General features: G+C 39.8%; 1 protein-coding gene across 1 annotated transcript in view; it reads left to right on the forward strand.

Annotated features, from left to right (window-relative positions):
• The window catches only part of DNAH14 (dynein axonemal heavy chain 14), a gene marked incomplete at both ends in the record, with an annotated part of 406,864 nt that overhangs the window by 31,482 nt on the left and 353,892 nt on the right, over nucleotides 1-21,490 (forward strand). The window contains 4 exons of the mRNA XM_080824495.1: nucleotides 756-908; nucleotides 2,445-2,557; nucleotides 13,044-13,106; nucleotides 17,770-17,914. Of these exons, the coding sequence (XP_080680621.1) occupies nucleotides 756-908; nucleotides 2,445-2,557; nucleotides 13,044-13,106; nucleotides 17,770-17,914 (474 nt within the window). The remainder of the gene's footprint in view (nucleotides 1-755; nucleotides 909-2,444; nucleotides 2,558-13,043; nucleotides 13,107-17,769; nucleotides 17,915-21,490) is intronic.

Genomic DNA, 21,490 nt, shown 5'->3' on the forward strand with positions numbered 1-21,490 from the left:
AATTAGAAAGTCTCAAAGGTGAAAAAAATAAATTTCATGTAAAATATTTTCTTAATATGAAGTGGCTGGTTTCTCAGGAATGGCTGGTGAGTAAGAAAGAGGCTCCAGTAATAATGCGGGGTCTCGGAGCCCAGCTTCAGTGTGACTCGCATTCCCATCTCAACCTGCCCTTCCTGTCTTTAGGACTTTCCCCAAATTGCCTCATTCCTCAAAATATTAACTTGTGCATCTGTTTAATGAGCTAAAATGATCATAAACCCTGCGGGTACTTTAAAAGATTAAATTTAAGAGATTAAATTCTGGTGAATAATGTATATGAAACACTTATTACTTATCAAATATTTATTATTTACTTCACAAATAGTAGTTATTATTATAATACTAAGCCACCATCATTATCAAAACAAATGATTAACATGCTCGAAAAGCTTCTGATATTGGCAGACTGACTGGCCGTGGGGCATGTGTGTTAAAGATACGTTGCCAAGTTCTTTGTGTGAATAAGCACGCATTAGGAGACACATAGAGGAGTTTTTGTGAATGTTGCTTCACCACAGTGTAAGAACGAAAATACATATTTTAAATATTTCATAAGATTGATCTTGTGGAACTTTGGACATAATTTGATGTTAGCTTTCTTCAGTGATATTACTCTTAATTTTAATCTAAAATTGTTTCAATTTACTGAGTGATCTGTTGTTCAGCTATTTTATTACTTCATTTGGTCAAGTTAATTAAAATTTTTTTAACCTCAGGAACCTTTAATAGATGATGGAGAATTTGTATATTGCCTTCCTCGGAAAAATCGTCAAATTCTCTATAATCCATATGATCTTCAGGTGGTCTCTGCCCACAGAGCTAGACAGTGCAAAGAATTTTGGATTGTTACTGCATCATTTATCTCAAAGGTAATATAGAATATGTGTTTTCAGCTTTTAGAATCATAATGGAAAAATATTATTCAATTTAGAATATCTTTGCGTGTTTCAGGTAAACCTGGTCATTTGAGGGATAGTTTATGTTTAAGATCTTATTTGGGAGAGGGGCACCTGGGTGGCTCAGTGGGTTAAAGACTCTGCCTTCGGCTCAGGTCGTGATCTCAGGGTCTGGGGATTGAGCCCTGCATTGGGCTCTCTGCTCAACAGGGAGCCTGCTTCCCTCTCTCTCTCTGCCTGCCTCCCTGCCTAATTGTGATCTCTGTCAAATAAATAAAATCTTTAAAAAAAAAATCTTCTTTGGGAGAAACTTACTTAACAGCAAGTTTTTTTCTCTTTTTTTATAGATATAAAGGTTTAAGGATTCAATTTTAATAATTTTTATCTCAAATACTTTATTAAGTGTAGTTTTTTTTAAAAAGACTTTATTTATTTATTTGACAGACAGAGATCACAAGCAGGCAGAGAGGCAGGCAGAGAGTGAGGAAGGGAAGCAGGCCCCCACTGAACAAAGAGCCCAGGACCCTGAGATCACTACCTGAGCCAAAGGCAGAGGCTTTAACCCAACTGAGCCACACAGGCACCCCAAGTGTAGTTTTTTTTTTTTTTTAAGAAAACTAGACTACAGGGTTTTGCTGACATATAGGAATTATAATAGTTAAAAGAAAAAAGCGTTTTCTCAGGTTTGTCAGAAACTTCATTGCCAGATGTACAAACCCCCTATTATACTCTTACACGACACTCTGATACTTATCGCAAATTGTAATTATAGAATTACTTGTTTTGAGCATTTTCTTAGTGTCTCTCTGCTTCCCGCTACTCTCCCAGCCTCCCAGCTGGGAGAGTATTTGAGCATGGGCAAGACCACACCTGAATGAAGCAGATCTGTAGGTGTGGATGTGGAGATATCGCTGATGTGTATTATCAACTGAAAGTGGGAGGAACAACTTCTATATAAATAAAAATGTGCACATAAGTACATATGTGCTGATATAGGCATACTTTTATTTCCAGAAGAAATTGAAGAAAATGTTAACAATCAGATGGGGAAGAGTGACTCTGGGGAAGGGAATTCCTTGATAAAGGCCTGTGGTTCTTGGTTGTCAAAATACGGTATCTTGGTAATGGGATAATTAGTCCCTTTGGAACTACTATGCCCCTGTAATTAAAATTGAGCTCATAGATATTACATTTACAGAAAATGTATAGACTATGAGAATGAAAAATGAACAGATATTTGTGAGAAGTATCTAAGAGTGAGGAAGAAGTTTCTCTTATTCTTTCTCTATTGGAGCATGAGAAATAGCCTTAGAAAATGGCAAGTATTGAATCAGTGTGGGAAGGGAAATCAAGTTTGGGTATAGATGAAGTGGTGGAGGTCATCTATAGAACAAGCTTAATTATGAAAGCAAGTAGTTATGAGGCAAACACAGGCTTTCTTAATTTCTTGAAAATAGTGCATATTTTTTAAAGAAATAAAGCCATGATTTTTGTGCTTTATATTTGCAGGTTACTAAAATAGGTGATGTAGAAGAAATAGAACTCATACCTACTTTGGAATGGCTTTTAGAAAGAAAATGTTACCATTTATTACAGCAATTCAAGATATTTTCCAATTTTCGGTGAGATAAAAGAAAATGAAACCAATTATTTTTAGTATGGTCCTGTGGAAATAGTGACTGGCTGGTTGATGTGTGGGTTCTACTACATAATGACATTTTTATGGGGAATATTGGAGAAAATGGGGTATTCTATAGAAGTTTTTTAGAGAAGATAGAGGTGTAGGAAGATCCTGAACTGCCTCCCTCCCACAGATACAACAGACCCACAGCTATATGTGCAATAATTGCCTCTGGAAGAGTTCTGAGAACTAGACAGACAGTATCTCCACAACAGAGGATAAAGGCAACATGGAGATAGGTAGAGGAGAGAGAGAGGCCAGCTCTCATCAAAAACCCCACCCCTGGTGCAGCCACCCACAAACAGGAAGGATCTTAAAAATGTGGAAACTACATGAGGAGTAAAGAATGTTGCTCACATCAGGCACCCCAGTCCTTGGGTTCTGCACCAAAGAGAGGAGCCACCAAAATGGGAAACAATGGGAATTATGTCCAGGAAATCCATAGAACCTAGGCAATGGAGAACCTGCTCATAAAGGGTTTGCATGCACACTCAGCTCACCCTGGGACCCAGAGCAAAAGCTGCACCTTGAAAAGTGGCTGGGCCACGTGTAAAGGAGACCCACTTACTATTTTTAAAATGAATGCCAGAGAAGCAGGAACCTTTTGGGACTCTTTCTGGGCTAGAAGTGCTAGCAGGGGCCATTTTTGCAATCCCATTCTCCTTTGACAGTCACCGTTTTGGCAATCTTCCTATAACCTGAGCACACCCCAACCCCCCATAACACAGGTGCACCACAGCCATCTGAGCAAGCCTCCCATCCATCCCTAGCCATAGCTGTAACCCCACCCCAGCTTGCCAGGTGAGTGCCCTGCCCCTCCAGTGCCACATCTGAGACCTCACCACAGCCAGCAGGTGTGCGTAGCCCACACTTGGCACTCCATTTGAGCACCTGGCACCAGTGGCCAGAGGGGATTGTGCTTCTCAGCCTCACAGATCACCTGCACAAGGCTACTACTTCAAGTTTGGGAAAGGTAGCTGTTTTGCCTAATACATAGGAAAAAAACAAAATAAAACACAGAAAATCAGGCAAAATGTGACAGAGGAATATCTTCAAATGAAAGAAGAAGACAAAACCCCAGAAAAAGACCTTAATGAAATGACAATAAATAAATTACCTGATAAGTAGTTCAAAGTAATGGTCAGAAGGATGCTTACTAGACTTGGGGGAAGAATGGATGAACACAGTAAGAATTGCAGCAAAGAGAAAATACCAAATGGAAGTCTCAGACCTGAGGTAGAATAAGTTAATTTAGAAATACACTAAAGGGGTTCAACAGCAGACTGGATGAATCAGAAGAGTGGGTCAGACAGTGAGCTAGACTACAGAGCAATGGAATTCACCTGGACAGAGCAGCAAAAAGAAAAGAGTTTTTTTAAAAAATGGAGATAACATAAGTGACCTCTGGGTCAATTTCAGGTGGAGTAACATTCTCATTATAGGAGTCACAGAAGAAGAGGAGGCAGAAAAACAAATTAGAATGGCTGAAAATTTCCTTAACCTGGGGGAAGTAAACAGACATCTATACCCAGGAAGTCCAGAGAATTTCAAGTAAGAAGTACCCAAAGAGAATCACACCAAAATATAGTATAATTAAAATGTCAAAAGTTAAAGATAGAGAATTATAAAAGCAACGAGAGAGAAATAACTTGTTACATACAAGATAAACCCATAGGCTATCAGCAGATTTCTCAGCAGAAACTTTGCCAGGCAGAAGGGAGAGGCAGAACATATTCAGAGTACTAAATGAAAAAGAAATTGCAATCAAGAATACTCTACCCAGTAAGGTTATAATTCAGAATTGAAGGAGATGAAGAGTTTCCATATAGCAAAAGTAAGGGACTTCATTACTGCTAAACTAGCCTCATGAGAAACTCTCAGGGGGATTCTTTAAGCTGAAAAGAAATGGTACTAATTAATGACAAGAAAACATATGAAAGTGAAAATCTCACTGGAAAAGGTAAATATATAGTGAAGGTAGTGAATTAATCATTTATAATCATTTATAAAGCTAACAGGTCAAAAGACCAATGTTATAAAATTAAAACTACAATACTAAGTTAAGAGCTATACACAGAATATTACATTCAAAAGAAGCAGAATACATTTCTTCTCACATGCACAAGGTACTTTCTCCAGGATAAATAACATGTTAGGCCACAAAAAAATCTCAATAAATTTAACAATATTGAAATTAAGTGTGTTTTTCAACCACCATAGTATGAAACTAGAAATTAATTATAAGAAGAAAACTAAGAAAGCCATAAAAACAAGGAGCTTAAGCAACAAGCTACTGAATAACAAAGAGGTCATTGAAGAAAGCAAAGGAGAAATTAAAAAATACCTCGAGACAAATGAAAACAAATGTGACATAGCAAAAATGTATAGGGTGTAGCAAAAGCAGTTATAAGAGGGAATTTCATAACCATACAGGCCTACCTTAAGAAATAAGAAAAATCCCAAACAGCTTAACTTTACACCCAAAGGTACTGGAAAAGAAGAGCAAGTTTTACTAACCCAAAGATAGTAGAAGGAAGGAAATAATAACGATCAGAGTGGAAATAAGTGAAATAGAGGCTAAAAAGATAATAGCAAAGATCGGTGAAATGAAGAGCTGATTCCATAAAAAGATAAAATCGACACATGTTTAGGTAGACTCACCAAGAAAAAAAAGAGAAAGGGCTCAAATAAAATCAGAATGAAAGAAGTTACAACTGATACAATAGAAATATGAAGAATCATGACAGTCACTATGAACAGTTATGCACAAGCAAACTGAACAACCTACAAGAAATGGATAGATTCCTAGAAACATTCAACCTACCAAGACTGAATCATGAAGAAATAGAAAATTTAAATAGTAATGATATTGAATCAGTGATCCAAAACTTAGCAACAATGTCTAGAATCTGTTGGATTCATTGGTGAATTTTACTAAACATTCAGAGTATTTAATACACATTATTCTCAAACTCTTCCCCCCCTCCCAAAAAATGGAAGAGGAAGGAATGCTTCCAGAGTCATTTTATGAGGCTAGCATTACCCCAATACAAAAACCAGAGGACACTACACAAAGAACATTACAGGCCAATTTCCTTGATGAACTTATATGCAGAAATGCGCAACAAAATGTTAGCAAATCAGATTATAAAATACATAAGAAGGATCATCCACCATGGTCAAATGGCATTCATTTCAGGGATGGCAAGATAGTTCAGCATCTACAAAATAATGTGATACACTGTGATATACCACATTAAAAAAATTGAAGATAAAAATCATGGTTATCTCAATAGAGGCAGAAAGAGAATATGAAAAATTCATTCATTTATGATAATGCTCCACAAAGTGTGTATAGAGGGTGAATACCTTACCATAATAAAAGCCATATATGACAAACCCACAGCTAAAATAATATTCAACCATGAAAAGCTAAAATCTTTTTCTCTAAGATTAGGAACAAGACAAGGATGACTACATTCCCCAGTTTTATTCAACATAGTATTGGAAGTCTTAGCCGCAGCAGTTAGTCAAGAAAAAGAAAAGGCATCCAAATTGGAAAGGAAGAAGTAAAACTGTTTTTTAAAAATGGCATTATCCTCTGTGTTGAAGAACAAAGCTGTAGGTATTGCAATCTCAGATTTTAAGACATGCTACAAAGCTCTAGTAATCAAAGAATATGGCACTGGCACAAAAATAGACACATAGATCAAAGGAACAGAGTAGAGCATCCAGAAGTAAACCCATGGTTATATGGTTAATTAATCTATGACAAAGGAGGGAAGAATATGCAATGGGAAAAATTCTCTTCAGTAGATGATGTTGGGAAAACTGGACAGTACCATGCAAAAGAAGGAAACTGTGCTACTTTCTTATGCCAAACACAGAATAAACTCAAAATGGGTTAAAGACTTGAATGTATGACCTGAAACCATAAAACACCCAGAAGAAAAGTAGGTCATAAACTCCTTGACATTGGCGACATTTTCTTGGATATGACTTAAAGGCAAAGGCATCAAAAGGAAAAATAAGCCAATGAAACGGCATCTAACTGAAAAGCTTCTGAACAGTGAAGGAAGCCCATCAGTAGAATGAAAAGGCAAACTACTGACCAGGATGAGATATTTGCAAATCATATATATAATGAGTTGATATCCAAAAAAAAAAAAAAAAAAAAAGGGAATTCGTACAACTTGATGACAAAAATAATCACTTAAAAATGAGCAGAAGGGGCAACTGGGTGGCTCAGTCAGTTGTGTATCTGGCTCTTCATTTTAGTTCAGGTCATGATCTGTGGGTCCTGGGATCAAGCCCTGCATTGGGCTCCATGCTCAGCGGGGAGTCTGCTTGAAATTCTCTCTCTCCCTCTGTCCCTCCTGCCTGTGCACATGTGTGTGCTCTCACTCTCTCTCTCTCAAATGAAGGACTCTTTAAAAAAAAAAAAAACGGGAAAAGAATCTGAACAGACATTTTTCCAGGATCTACATATGAAAAGATGCTTAACATCACTAATCATCAGGGAAATGCAGATCAAAACAAAATAAGGCATTCCTTCCTACCTATCAGAATGACTATCATTAAGATTTGATGTGGAAAGCAGGAAAGAATGTCCAATGGAAAAAAGACAGCCTCTTCAATAAATGGTGTTGGGAAAATTGGACAGCCACATGCAGAAAAATGAGATTGGACCATTTCCTTACACCACACATGAAAATAGACTCAAAATGGATGAAGGACTTCAATGTGAGAAAGGAATCCATCAAAATCCTTGAGGAGAACACAGGCAACAACCTCTTCAACCTCAGCTGCAGCAACTTCTTCCTAGGAACATTGCCAAAGGCAACAGAAGCAAGGGCAAAAATGAACTATTGGGATTTCATCAAGACCAAAAGCTTTTGCACAGCAAAGGAAATAGTTAACAAAACCAAAAGACAACTGACAGAACGGGAGAAGATATTTGCAAACGACATATCAGATAAAGGGCTAGTATCCAAACTCTATAAAGAGCTTATCAAACTCAACACCCAAAGTACAAATAATCCAATCAAGAAATGGGCAGAGGACATGAACAGACATTTCTGCAAAGAAGACATCCAGATGGCCAACAGACACATGAAAAAAATGCTCCACATCACTCAGCATCAGGGAAATACAAATCAAAACCACAATGAGATACCACCTCACACCAGTCAGAATGGCTAAAATTAATGAGTCAGGAAATGATAGATGCTGGCGAGGATGTGGAGAACGGTGAACCCTCCTACACTGTTGGTGGGAATGCAAGCTGGTGCAACCGCTCTGGGAAACAGCATGGAGGTTCCTCAAAAAGTTGAAAATAGAGCTACCCTATGACCCAGCAATTGCACTACTGGGTATTTACCCTAAAGATACAAACGTAGTGATCCGAAGGGGCACGTGCACCCGAATATTTATAGCAGCAGTGTCCACAATAGCCAAATTATGGAAAGAACCTAGATGTCCATCAACAGATGAATGGATAAAGAAGATGTGGTATACATACACAATGGAATACTATGCAGCCATCAAAAGAAATGAAATCTTGCCATTTGCGACAACGTGGATGGAACTAGAGGGTATCATGCTTGGTGAAATAAGTCAGTCAGAGAAAGAAAACTATCATATGATCTCCCTGATATGAGGAAGTGGAGATGCAACATGGGAGGTTTGGGGGGTAGGAAAAGAATAAATGAAACAAGATGGGATCAGGAGGGAGACAAACCATCAGAGACTCTTAATCTCACAAAACAAACTGAGGGTTGCTGGGGGGAGGGGGTTCTTGAAAGGGGGGTGGGGGGTGGACATTGGGGAGGGTATGTGCTATGGTGAGTGCTGTGAAATGTGTAAACCTGGCGATTCACAGACCTGTACCCCTGGGGATAAAAATACATTATATGTTTATAAAAAATGAAAAATTAAAAAAAAAAGGAGAAAGATTTGATGTGGAGAAAAGAGACCCTTGTGTACTGTTTGTGGGAATATAAATTGGTGTGGCCACTATGGAAAACAGTATGGAGATTCCCCAAAATACTAAAATTAGATCTACCATATGATCTAGCAAGCCCCTTCTGGATATCTATTCAAAGAAAACAAAAAGACTGATTTGAAAAGATACATGCACACCTTTGTTTATTGCAGCACTATTTACAAAAGCTAAAATAAAGAAACAACCACAGTTCATTGATGGATGAATGGATAAAGAAGATGTGATACCTACATGCAATGGAGTAGTACTCAGGGGCACCTGGGTGGCTCAGTCATTGAGTGTCTGCTTTCGGGTCAGGTCATGATCCCAGGGTCCTGGGATCAAGCTCTGCATCGGGCTCCCTGCTAGGTGGGAAGCCTGCTTCTCCCTCTGCCACTCCCCTGCTTGTGTTCCCTCTCTCGCTGTCTCTCTCTGTCAAATAAATAAAATCTTAAAAAAAAAAAAATGGAGTAGTACCCAGCCATTAAAAAAAAAAAAAAAAAAGAAATCTTGACATTTGTGTCCATGCTAAGTGAAATGAGAGAGAGGCAGATACCACATCATTTCACTTATATGTGGAACCTAAAAAACAAAAAAACCTACACTTAGAGGTACAGAGGATAGACTTGTAGGTTGCCAGAAAAGAGAGGTGTTGAAAGGGGGATGAAGCGAGTGAAGAAAATTGGAAGGTAAAGATTTCCAGTTGTAAAGTAGACCATGGGGATGTAATGTACACTCAGTAACATCATGTTAACTCTGTATCGTGACAGATGTTAACTAACTGCTTCTCGGTTCACAGTGTATACACTGATGTCAGATTACTGTGTTGTATACCTGAAACTAATATATTAATATTGTATGGCAATTATACCTGAGTAAAAAAATTTTTTAGATAAAGTTTGCTCATTTAAATATTAGAACTCCTCATCTTCTTGGATAAATATTGTAAGAAAATTATTTTTTATGATTGAATTTAAATTAACTATAATGACCTTAATTTAATTGGCCTTTTGTTTTTCATGCATTTATTCATTAAACACATTTATTTATTTTAAAAATATTTTGTGTATTATTTGACAGCACTAGCGCGGGAGGCAGAGGCAGAGGAAAAGCAGACTCCCTGCTGAGTGGGGAGCCTGATGTGGGGCTCGATCCCAGAACCCTGAGATCATGACCTCAGCAGAAGGCAGACACCACCTACTGAGTCACCACGCACCCCTAAACAAATATTTATTGAGAGCTTGCTAAGAATCTTTGTTCCAGATGCTGGGGATACTCTATTGAACAAAACAAATGATTGTCCTGCTCTCAAATAACTTCTAGTAGGAGACATATAGACATATAGATACGTAAAACATCAGGTAGAGAAGGAATGTTATAATGGAAAATAAATCAGAGAATTAGGGAGCTGGAGAGCTTGTTGATTCAAAGTCATCATTTAAAAATTTACCTAGTTTTAAGTGACGGGACATGACAGCAGGATTCCTGGGACTGCTGATCCCTCACACGGAAGTCCCAGACTTGTTCTTGTGTTTGTGTCTTGTGTTTGTGTCTAGTGTTTTCCTTTGTGTGTAACTGACACGTGATGTTACATCAGTTTCAGGTGTACAGCAGAGTAATTCTGGGTCTCTGGGTGCTCTGCGCTCCCCACAAGGGCGGCTGCCATGTGTCTCTACAGCGCCATAACACTGATCTTCCTGCTTCTGTGTCTGTGTTTCCTTGTGGTCTGCTGCTATCTGCTGGAGGTTAGGAAAAGACAGTAGTAGTATTTTAAATGGTTACATTTAATACGATAAAGAGGTGAAGATCTTTTTGAAGAGAAGTGAGTGGATTTGTGGCAGAGAAAGTCCTCACAGAACAGACACTTGCTGATACTACTTTTGTCCCACTGTTATGGGCCCTGATGAGATGTAATCATGTAGAAAACGTACGAAGTCTGTGTTCCTGTAGAATTTCCATTCTAATGCAGGGAGATCAATAATAAGTAAGTAATATGATTATTTCAGCTAGGAATAAGGGCCAGAAAGATAATAAAGTGGAGAAATTAAGCAGAGATGTGTAGGTGTTGCTGCTTTAGAAAGGATGGCCAGGGCGCCTGGGTGGCTCAGTGGGTTAAAGCCTCTGCCTTCGGCTTAGGTGATGATCTCAGGGTTCTGGGATCGAGCGCCGCATTGGACTCTGCTCAGCAGGGAGCCTGCTTCCTCCTCTCCCTGCCTGCCTCTCTTCTTACTTGTGATCTCTGTCTGTCAAATAAATAAATAAAATCTTTAAAAAAAAAAAAAAAAAAGGATGGCCAGATACGTGCTGTGTAATCTGAGGCCTGAATGCTGAGAATAGTCTCAGTACAGCTAAGGTGAAAAGATCTGGGGCAGATCCAAGGTCAGTGTGTATTCAAGGCTAGACGTGGTGTGGCTGAAACACTGGAGAATGGTGGGAGGTGAGGGAGCCGGTCCTATGATGGACTGAACCGAAGCATGTGGCAGTGGAGGTGGGTCGCGGAGACACAGTTCCGAGCAGTTCCTCTTCGAGAATGTGTGTGACAGCCGCATCTCTGTCAGCCAGGCAGCAGCTTACCATAGTAGGAAAGTACTGTTCTCTGAATCTGTTTATTTAAACTGTCAGTGTTGGGCTTTCCACTGTTGTCCTTGCCTGTGATAAATCCTTGGGGTCTACTCCACTCTGAGTAATTTTAATTGATCAAACTTTTGAAAAACAGTTGGAACTGGGATCAGTCATCTTTTTATATGACATTTGGCATCAGTCATTCCATGGTCAAAATGATTAATTTTCTTAGAAAAGTATAAATTAAAGTTTAGTCAGGTTAAAACTGATAAATTCATTTTATTTTAGTTTTTTATATATTTTTAAAGATTTTATTTATTTGACAGCATGAGCAGGGGTAAGAGGCAGAGGAAGAGGGAGATGCAGGCTCCCCATTGAGCAGGGAGCCCGACATGGGATCATGACCTGAACCCAAGACAGACACTTAACCAACTGAGCCACCCAGGCATCCCCTTCATTTGATTTTTGAATTTTATTTTTAATATCTTTAAAAAAATTTTTTTTATTTGACACAGAGAGAGAGAGAAAGGTCACAAGCAGGCAGAGAGAGAGGGGGAAGCAGGCTCTCTGCTGAGCAGGGAGCCAGATGTGGGGCTCGATCCCAGGACCCTGGGATCATGACCTGAGCCAAAGGCAGAGGATTAACCCACTGAGCCACCCAGGCGCCCCATTTTTAATATCTTTTGTCAAGTTTCTTATGACTAACATTGTAGCAAGTAACAGTCCAAGCAGAAAATAAGGTAAATCTGCAGCGCTGGTGGCTTCTGTTGGCCGTGCGGTGTGTGCAGTGCAGGGTGACTCCAGCAGCAGCACCAGCTTCTTAACCTTGGGGGCCTGCCTGGAGGTGTCGCTTCTGTGGCCTGTTGTGGACACGCATACTGTCAGTTGGGGGATTCGTCTGGGATTCTTTCCAGGGATCTTCTGCAGTCCTGAGGTTCCGTGACTAGAGAAAAGTGAGATAGGAATTTAGCTGGAATGCCTGTTGGGAGCCTGACTTAAGGTCAAGGTGCTAAATCAGAGGCATTTCTGATTTCTGAGGCCTCAGGTGTGCCTGTTTGCGTGACAGCAGGGGATTCTTTCAGAACTGTTTCTGGCTTCTGGGAGTCTCAATCAGCCAGTGAGATGAGCTGGTTGGCTTCTTGGGCAGTCCAGACCCTACCAGTTCTTCTTGCTGCATAAGGAATCTCACTTAATTAAATTCCTTCTCAGATAGCTTCTTCAAGTTTTTAAAATTATAAATAGATCTTTTCAAAAACAAATATCGAATGACAAACACTAGCTGATTTTTTTACACATTAGTATGCAACAATTCCTTATCAATGTACTTTTTCATTATCATTGGAAATTCAATTGACTCTTGAAATATGAGTCTCTTAAATATAGTAAGCTAATAAATATATAGAGAGAAGAATATGTTTAGTCAATTTGTTTTAGCATGAGCAAGGAGAAGGGATAGAAGGACAGAAGGAGAGGGAGGAAGAATCTCGAGCTGACTCTCCATGGAGCATAGAGTTGACTGGGGGGCTCCATTCCACGACCCCGAGACCATGACCTGAGCTGAAATCGAGAGTCAGATACTTAGCTGACAGAGTCATCCAGGCGCCTCCAAGAAGAATATATTTTTATAGTGTTTATACTTATTGGGATATTGTAACTAAATTATGTGTCTATGAGAATTACAGCGACTTTTGCTCTATATTCTGTTGACAGTTTGGGAGAGAACTGATATGATCTAGTATGTACTTCAGGTAAGATTTAGGATGAATGAAACGTGAATGAAACATGTTCTAGGGAATCTAGCATTCTTAAGATGTTATTAAATGTATTTTATATAAATACATGACTTATGAGTATGAAATGTAAGAAATCTTTTTCTTTTCAGAGTCAGTAAATCATTTGTTACCTGGAAATTGAATGTTAGAAGAATTAAGACAGAGAAGAGCAGGTAAGCTTTTTTTTTTTTTTGGAGATTTTATTTATTTATTTGACAGAGAGAAAGAGAGATCACAGGCAGGCAGAGAGAGGGGGGGAAGCTCAGGCTCCCCACTGAGCAGAGAGCCCGATGTAGGGCTCAATCCTGAGATCATGACCGAGCTGAAGGCAGAGGCTCAACCCGCTGAGCCACCCAGGTGCCCTGAGCAGGTAAGTTTTGATAAGCAATGTAATTCTAAAAATTTTATTTAAATACATAGTATGGAAGCAGGTATAAGTCATTTTTCACTCAGTGACTGGAAAGTCACTTTATGATGATTAAATTTAACCATTTATGGGGGCACCTAGGTGGCTCAGTTAGTTAAGCATCTGCCTTTGGCTCAGGTCATGATCCCAGGGTCCTGGTGTCGAGCCCTGCATCAGGCTCCCTGCTCACCAGAGGGCCTGCTGCCCCCTGTGCTTGTGCCCTCTCTTTCTCTGACAAATCTTTAAAAAAAATTTAAACCTTTATGATTAAATTTAACCTATCTTATTTTTAAACACTATTCATATATAAACATGATAAACACTATATTTCCTGGTATGCCAGTCTGTGGTATGAGGAAATCACAGTACTATAAAGCACTTAGGATAACTTCCTCTGGTCACTTGATGTAACTTTCTGCCTCCAGGAGGAGAGTGACTGCATCAAACCAGTGAGACGGCTGTTAGTCCTAGTTTGCAGGAGGAGCTCCAGCAGCCACATTCTATGCTGAACCTTGTACTTTGCAGTAACGGTGACTGAATGGGGTTGTGAGAAACAACACAGAGATGATACAGAGATCTTCTGTTGCCCCAGTGGCGACATCTTGCAGACCTGCCGTAGGACAGTTGTATGACAACCAGGGCAGTGGTTTTGACAGAATCCACATACAGCAGACCTCTGTCATGGCAGGAGCCCTCCTGTTGCCCTTCCCTCCCACCTCATCCCTCCTGAGCTCCGGGCCAGCGTTGCTCTGGTCTTCGTTTCTGTGGTTGCATCTTTTCAGGAATATTGTGTCCTTGGAAGGGTACAGTCTGCAGACTGTGGGACGGGAGCTCCGTTCGGGCCACTGCCTCCGGCGTGGTTCCTTTGCAGTCCACGGGGACGTGCCGCAGGGTGGTCATTCCCTTGTTGAAGAACACCTGCTGTTTCCCAGGTCTTGTCTCTGCGAGAGACAGCTGCCGCAGCTTTCATAGAAAGGTCTTTATGTGAACGGAAGTCTTCATTTTTCAGGGGGAGATGCCCGCCAGTGCCATCCTGGCTCACACAGTAAATGCATATTTAGGTTTTTTTCAGAAATGATTGTACCATTTTTCATCCCCACCAGCGACATCTGAGGGCCTCAGCTTCTCCACATAGGTGCCACCGTTTGGAATTGTCACTGGTTTTCATGTAGACATTCTCGTGGCTATGTGGCAGGATCTCGCTGTGGGTTGGTGCTTTTTTAAAAAATTGATATACTTGACCATGTACGTTCAATTGAATAATTTTTATGTTAGGGCTTAAGTTTGCCAATTCATTTTTTGTTCTCAATTTCTTCTCTGTGCTTTCTGTTTCTTCTTCCTGTGGATTATTTGAATATTTCTTAGAATTCTTTTTGGATTTTTTCTATAGTATTTTTCAATGTATCTTTTTGTGTGGCTTTTTAGTGGTTGCCTTGTATAAACATAACACAATTTACTAGTGTTACCATTTTATTAGTTTGCGTGAACTGTAGAAACCTTAGCTTTATGTCCCTTTACCCTCCCCTGTTTATAGTATAATTGTCTTAAATATTTCCTCTTTATGCATTTGGCACTATATCAGAAGAGTTAGCGTTTTTGCTTCCATCATCAAATATAAGTTGTAAAACTCAAGGATAGTCTATATATTTTTGTATTTGTTTTATTTTAAGATTTATTTATTTTAGAGAGAGAGAACACAAGTGGGGTAGGGGCAGCAGGAGGGGAAGAAGACTGTTGAGTGCAGAGCCTGTTGGGGGACTCGATCTCACAACCCTGAGATCATGACCTGAGCTGAAATCAAGAGTTGGACGCTTAACCGACTGAGCCACCCAGGCGCCCCTACCTTTTAAAAATTTATCCAGTTTGGTTTGTTTATCATGTTCTTCATTCCTTCTCAGTGTTTTGGGGTTCCTTCTATTGTTTTGTTGTTTAATTTCTGTTTAGAAAGCTTCCTGTAGCCATTCTTGTAGGGCAGGTCTGCTGGCAGCAAATTGTCTTGCTTCTCCTTCACCTGAGAATGTCTTGATCTCTCCCTCAGTGAAGAGTGTTATTGCTGAATAGCGGACTCTGAGTCTGGACTGAGTTGACTGTTCTTTCCTCTCAGCACCGGAAAGAAGCACACCCCTTTCTTGTGGCTTCCATGGTCATTCAGATTGCTTTTCTTCTATAGATGTTTCTTCTCTTGCTGCTTTCACGTTCTTTCTTTTGCCTTTGGTTTTCAGAATTCTGACTATGATGCATCTTTGTAGGATTTCTTTGTCTTTATTCTGTTTTAAGTCACCCTGGCTTCTCACACCTCTGTGTTTGTGCATCCTTTGATAAATTTGGTAAATTTTCATCCATATTTCTTCAAGTATTTTTTCAGCCCTGCCCTTTTTCTCCTCCCCTTCTAGGACTTCAGACCCAAATGCCAGATCTTGTTTATAGTCCTGCTGCTCCCTGAGGGTCTGTTTTTTGCCCCCCGTCTATTTGCTTCCCTACTGTGCAGGTTGAACAATTTCTGCTGTTCTCTCAGTTCATTGATTTGTTTCTCTGTCCATTCCAGGTGGCTGTTGAGCCAGTGTATTGATTTTGTAAATTTCAGTCATCATATTTTTCAATTCTAAAATTTCTATTTAGTGCTTTTTTATGTCTTCTGTTTCTTTGTTTGACTTTCTCTTTCTTTGCTTGCTCCCAGGGAAGTTGAAATTCTTGATACCCTAATTAGCTTTTCCTGGAAACCCCCAGAGGAATGCTAGGGAAGCCTGGTTACCATTTGCCAAGGGTAGAACTTCACGCTCTCCACATGGCCTTTTTTTTCCTGTGGTATCTTGCTAGAGTAGAATGGTTATTGTTGAAAATTTGCTGTCATGCTTGGCTGCCCCTTTCCTGATCCTTTAGCTGGACAGCAGACGTCTGTTGGTGGTTCCAGCTTGGTGGTTCCAGCTTGCTGGTTTCTTCGACTCCAAGCCTGGGATGAAGGAAGGCAAAGAAACTACCCAAGGACCTTAGCGCTATGTCTTTCCTAGCCAGTCCAACCTCTCTGCCTTTTAGTGTCTTCTTATGTTCACTTCATATATGACGTTCACAGTTTTTAGTTGTACTCAGAGGGAAGAACAGTGAAAAGTACGTATACTCCATTTTTCTAGAAGCTAGGACCTGAGTTTTAATAGAGTTCTGTGGTATATTTTCTATTACCAAGCAGTTATGTCTTATGAGAAGCTTTGGAGAGTGTATTTAGTTTGCTGTTATAATAGAATGGAATTTGTTGGTTAGTTCCTCATAGAACCTACGCTTGAATAGTCATCAGATGATGCATTATTTTTCTCTTGTCAGATCTCACCATTACAATTCTAAATTTCTTTGTGCTTTCCTCACTGTTATTTTTATAATACACTCTCCCTAGTTTCTTCATATCTGTGTTAAAATATGTAAATAAAATCTGTTGTATTTTTTAAATGAAGAAAAGAAAGTCTTAAAACAATGTTCAGTACTGCGGATTCATGACTCTGTGACTTGTGATCATCATTCTCTTGTTAGTAAATACCAAGATTGGGTATGATTTTTGTGGTGTTTCACTTTCTGGTGTGCCATTTGTCTTAGTGTGATCTTTTTTTCCTGCCCAAACTAGTACTCGGGAACGTCCTGAACCAGTTCCACCTCTGTGAGGAGCTCCAGGTTCTGTGAGGTGTGTGTAGTGAGGAGGCCTTCTTGGAGACAAACAGTACAAGGCTTTGGGAGAGGCAGGGAGACTAAAGGGCCCATGGAGCTTCAGCTTCACTAGCCTCATGGTATATAAAGCTTTTGCCAGTAAAATGGAAAGACAGGAAGAGGCTAATTTCTGATAATTCTATCTTTTGTATAAAATACAAAAATTAGTCATAAAAATCAGCTACCCCCCCCCCAAGTGATCAGTGAAGGGCAGAAGAACCCCTGTTCTTTAGACACTGTTGCACAGGGACGTTTGCTTTTCTTGATCCAGTTTTTTTGGAGCCTTATCTCTTCCATTCTGTTCTTCTCTCCCCACGTCTGTCTTGGGATGTTGGAAATGGTCTTTTTCACCTTTGTGACCATGACCAGACAGTAGGAAGGGGCTGAGGAAAGAGAAGGGCCCATCTTTCCTATCTTAAGATTCGGGTAGTTGGAGAAATTTAAGAAAACTGTCACTGCCTACTATTTCAAAATTATTAGAACTCAGTGGCATAAAATCATAACGTCATCACTTGTTTCCCCTCCTATTTTGTTCATACTCACCACACCCAGTATCATAGCCTTGCTCTCAACGTTATCAGCCAAACAAATCTCGTCATGCTTACTGATGTTTATTAATGTCACTTAAACTGTAGGAGATAGAATATGTGCGAGGTACGAAACAGATTATACTGGCTACCTCTAAATTCATTGTACTCATTTTGAACGGGAGATAAGCCTGGAAATTCTTTAACTTTCAGGTCGTTTTTGACACGCCATCTTTTTTGGGCTGATGAGTTATTTCAAGGCTGTTTGCTTTATATAAAGGGACTTTGTGAAGATGCAGTTGATATAAAAAAAGGTAATGCCCACGAAGACCATCCATCTGCCATATGTCTCATCAAGGTGGGTAGAAGTGCACTGCTATATGCTAGTGTTTGTTTGTGGAAACCAGGGGACAGTAGAGTTTTGAGTTGAAGGAATCCATATTGCTCAATCCATCAGGAAATGATCACGATACATGACTAATGTTCTAAAATACTCACAAAGAACATTATTCCCTCAGGTAGTCATTTTTAATAATTAACATTCCTTGTACATAATTTCTTCCCTAAACTCAACCTAAGTCTGTTATGAGGCCCTTTCTCTATTTTCAAAACTCTAAATGTGAAATATAATTTATAAATGATTGGGCGCCTGGGTGGCTCAGTGGGTTAAAGCCTCTGCCTTTGGCTCAGGTCATGATCTCAGGGTCCTGGGATCGAGCCCCACATCGGGCTCTCTGCTCAGCAGGGAGCCTGCTTCCTCCTCTCTCTCTTCCTGCCTCTCTGCCTGCTTGTGATCTCTGTCTGTCAAATAAATAAATAAAATATTAAAAAAAATAATTTATAAATGATTATTTCTACCACAATTGATAGTTACCAGCTATTCTCTCAATATAGCATGTCAAGAAATTGTCGTGAGTTACAGCACAGAGGTTTTGATTAAATTTATGAATTCTTGTGTTCCACAATTCTAAGAAAGGGTGACCTTCCTAGTGGATGATTTCATTCAGTTTATATAGAATAATTCTTTTAAAGAAGTCAAAGTACATAGAAGTATATGTTTTCAAGTGTTTCATATACAATTGAACAGCTTTTACTTCATTTACCCAAGTGAGGAAGATGATGAAAAATAAGTTTACAGTCACCTAGACTTAAAAATAGTAAAAGGATTTAGACAAGTTATAAATTTGATCATCAACTCAAAAATTGTGTTGACTATACATGTGTAATAATTTTTAATACTTCCAAGTCAGTAGCTTACTTTTAGAATTGATTATATACAGTGGCTGATACATGACAGATGCTTGATAGTCTTTAAGTGAGTGAATAAAAGAGTTAAGGAAGAAAGATGAATTAATCACTACAGTTGAAGTATATTTTTTATAGCTATGTTGAGATGACTCTTTCAAAAGGATTACCATTCAAGTTAAGGACACATTTCATAGGGAGTATTTTTGATATGGTTTTATTCTAGAAGGAGATTGGTTGGGTAGCTATATTAGATTGTTTTATGAGTGACTCAGTGGCAGAAAGTATCGGCTAATGATGGGCAGTAAGGTAGAGGAGACTTCAGGATATCTGTGAATGCCCACACCTGCTGGACGGTAATACTAACGGAGTGACCTTAGGCCCTATCAGCTTCCCCCAGAATGTCAGGAGGAAAGGAACAAAGCTTCCAGACAATTTGTAAATATTTGTTAATTATTATATGCAAAGGAGGTGGAAACAAACTAAAAATGAGGCATTGCTCTTTGTAATTTGCTTACGGTTTATTGTAAGAGGTAGTTCTTTACGTATAAAAATGATTGCTAATTCCAGAGGTAGTCCCTCAGTTTTGCTAGTCATTCTAACTAGCCAGTTAGCAAAATATAAGGCAAGGAAGGTTGGAAGGTTTCCTGGCAAACAATACTTGTAAAATACTCGTGCCCCAGCTATTCAGAGGAAGCCAGGCCGGGGCATGTTTCATGGGGGAAGCACATGATGAGCAGGCCACGCTGGACTGGAATGGCCCGGCAGCAGGGGAGCCATGGAGCAGAATGGGAGTGAAGGATTCAGTGTATGTTTGACATGAAAGTTAGGCTGGTCCTGAAAGTTGGGCCAAGAATAACAGAATAAAGGAGAGGTAGGAGCCGAACCTTGGCATTAGGGCTGGGGCACTCCTAGCAGGGGTTGTGAAGAAAGTTAGCAAAAATAGGAATTTCTGAGCCTGGAGAAACCAGGGCCAAATGGAAGGAGAACAGATTCATAGCAAGGAGAACCGAGATATGGAGGTCTGGAATCAGAAGGTGGCCACCTTACCTTAGAACTGCTGGGGATGCAGGTACCAGTGAGGACTGATGAGGAGGCAGGGAGGACGAAGCAAGGGCAGGAGTGCAGATGAGGGACCATTCAGAAGTCAGCGTGGAGCACTTGCGGGTGCCTGTGCTCTGCTGCATAACCTGTGCTGTGCTGCAGGGGCTGGAATGACTCAGACTGGATGGGAGAGGACACGCGTGCGTCATTGTATCCAGATCTTCCCTTTCAACTGAGAAACCAAGTCCTAGAGAGACAGCGGTTTACCCAAAGCCACAGAACAAGCTGAAGATTTGGGACTTGGGGTTCAGGAAGAATTGTGTTGGGGGTAGCATTATTTTAAATGGTTAATAAAAATGTAAATTTGTGTCCTACCCCTTTTGGTGGAGAGTGCAGTGAGTGGTGCTAGTAATCTACACCTTTTGCAAGTCCTCTTGGTGATTTCCTATGAGAGTAACATTGAGAACTATTCTTTTTTTTTTTTTTTTTTTTTTAAGTAGGCTCCTCACCCATTGTGGAGCCCAGTGTGAGGCTTGAATTTATAACCTTGAGATCAAGACCTGACCTGAGATCAGGAGTCAGGTGATCGATCCACAGAACCACCCAGGAAGCTGAGAACTACTCTTTAAAAAAAATTATTTATTTGACAGAGAGAGAGAGTGAGAGAGAGCACTAGCAGGGCGAGCAGGAGAGGGAGAAGCAGACTCCCCACTGAGCAGGGAGCCCAATGCAGAACTTGATCCCAGGACCTGAGCCAAAGGTAGATGCTTAACCAACTGAGCCACCCAGCACCCCATATTCTTAAAGAACAATTATTGAAAGTTTCTGAACATATTATTGTAGGAAAATCAACATGATGGTGGTTAATGGGAAAAACTGAAAGCAAGGAGATACAGAGTTAAAGAGATTGCTAGTAGAATGCTGGAATAATGCAGGTGTGAGCAAGAACAGCTTCGGGTAGGAGGTTAGCAGTGAGATCAGAAAGGAAGGGAGATTTGAGACATGTGCTGGAAAAATCATGGCCTGGTGGCCAGATACGAGACCACGAGAAGGAGAACACAAAGAGCTAATTCAGAATTTTAAGGCAAGAACAACACTTTGCAATCTTTTTTTGAGGGGAGTGTACATTTATAAAATATTACAGTATAACTAGGGATAAAGATGTTTTATTTATTGATGAAAATGCGTTTTGGCAAGAGAATTAACAGAATGTGGAAAAAATGAGAAAATTCTGAAAGGAAGGATGCTGGGATATGCGTTGTTCGTGTGTGGCAAGGCTCGGTAGCAGAGGTGGTGGAATTTCTCCAGGGCACGTTCAAATGAGCTCAGAAGAACGTTGCATGTCACTTGAATTATGTAATTCTCGCCTCTTTATCCCCCATTTAGTGCTTATTGGGATTTCAAAAGCAATTCCTGGATTTGGTGGTTCCCCTGGGTTCATAGATAATTTAAAAATATATTGAGTCTTGAATTTTTCTGCTGAGGCTTAATCTTAGTTACGATTAAAACAATAGTGTATTTTTCTGTCTTTTATCAAGATTTAGTTTGTTTCAGCTACTGGTGTTTGTATTTAAAGAATGTAAGAAGCATGTATATAAAGCATAACGTATACAAAAGGAAATATAGAATATGACTTTTTTCTTTG

This window comes from Martes martes (assembly GCF_963455335.1).
Source record: "Martes martes genome assembly, chromosome: 15".
NCBI classification, from domain to species: Eukaryota; Metazoa; Chordata; class Mammalia; order Carnivora; family Mustelidae; genus Martes; species Martes martes.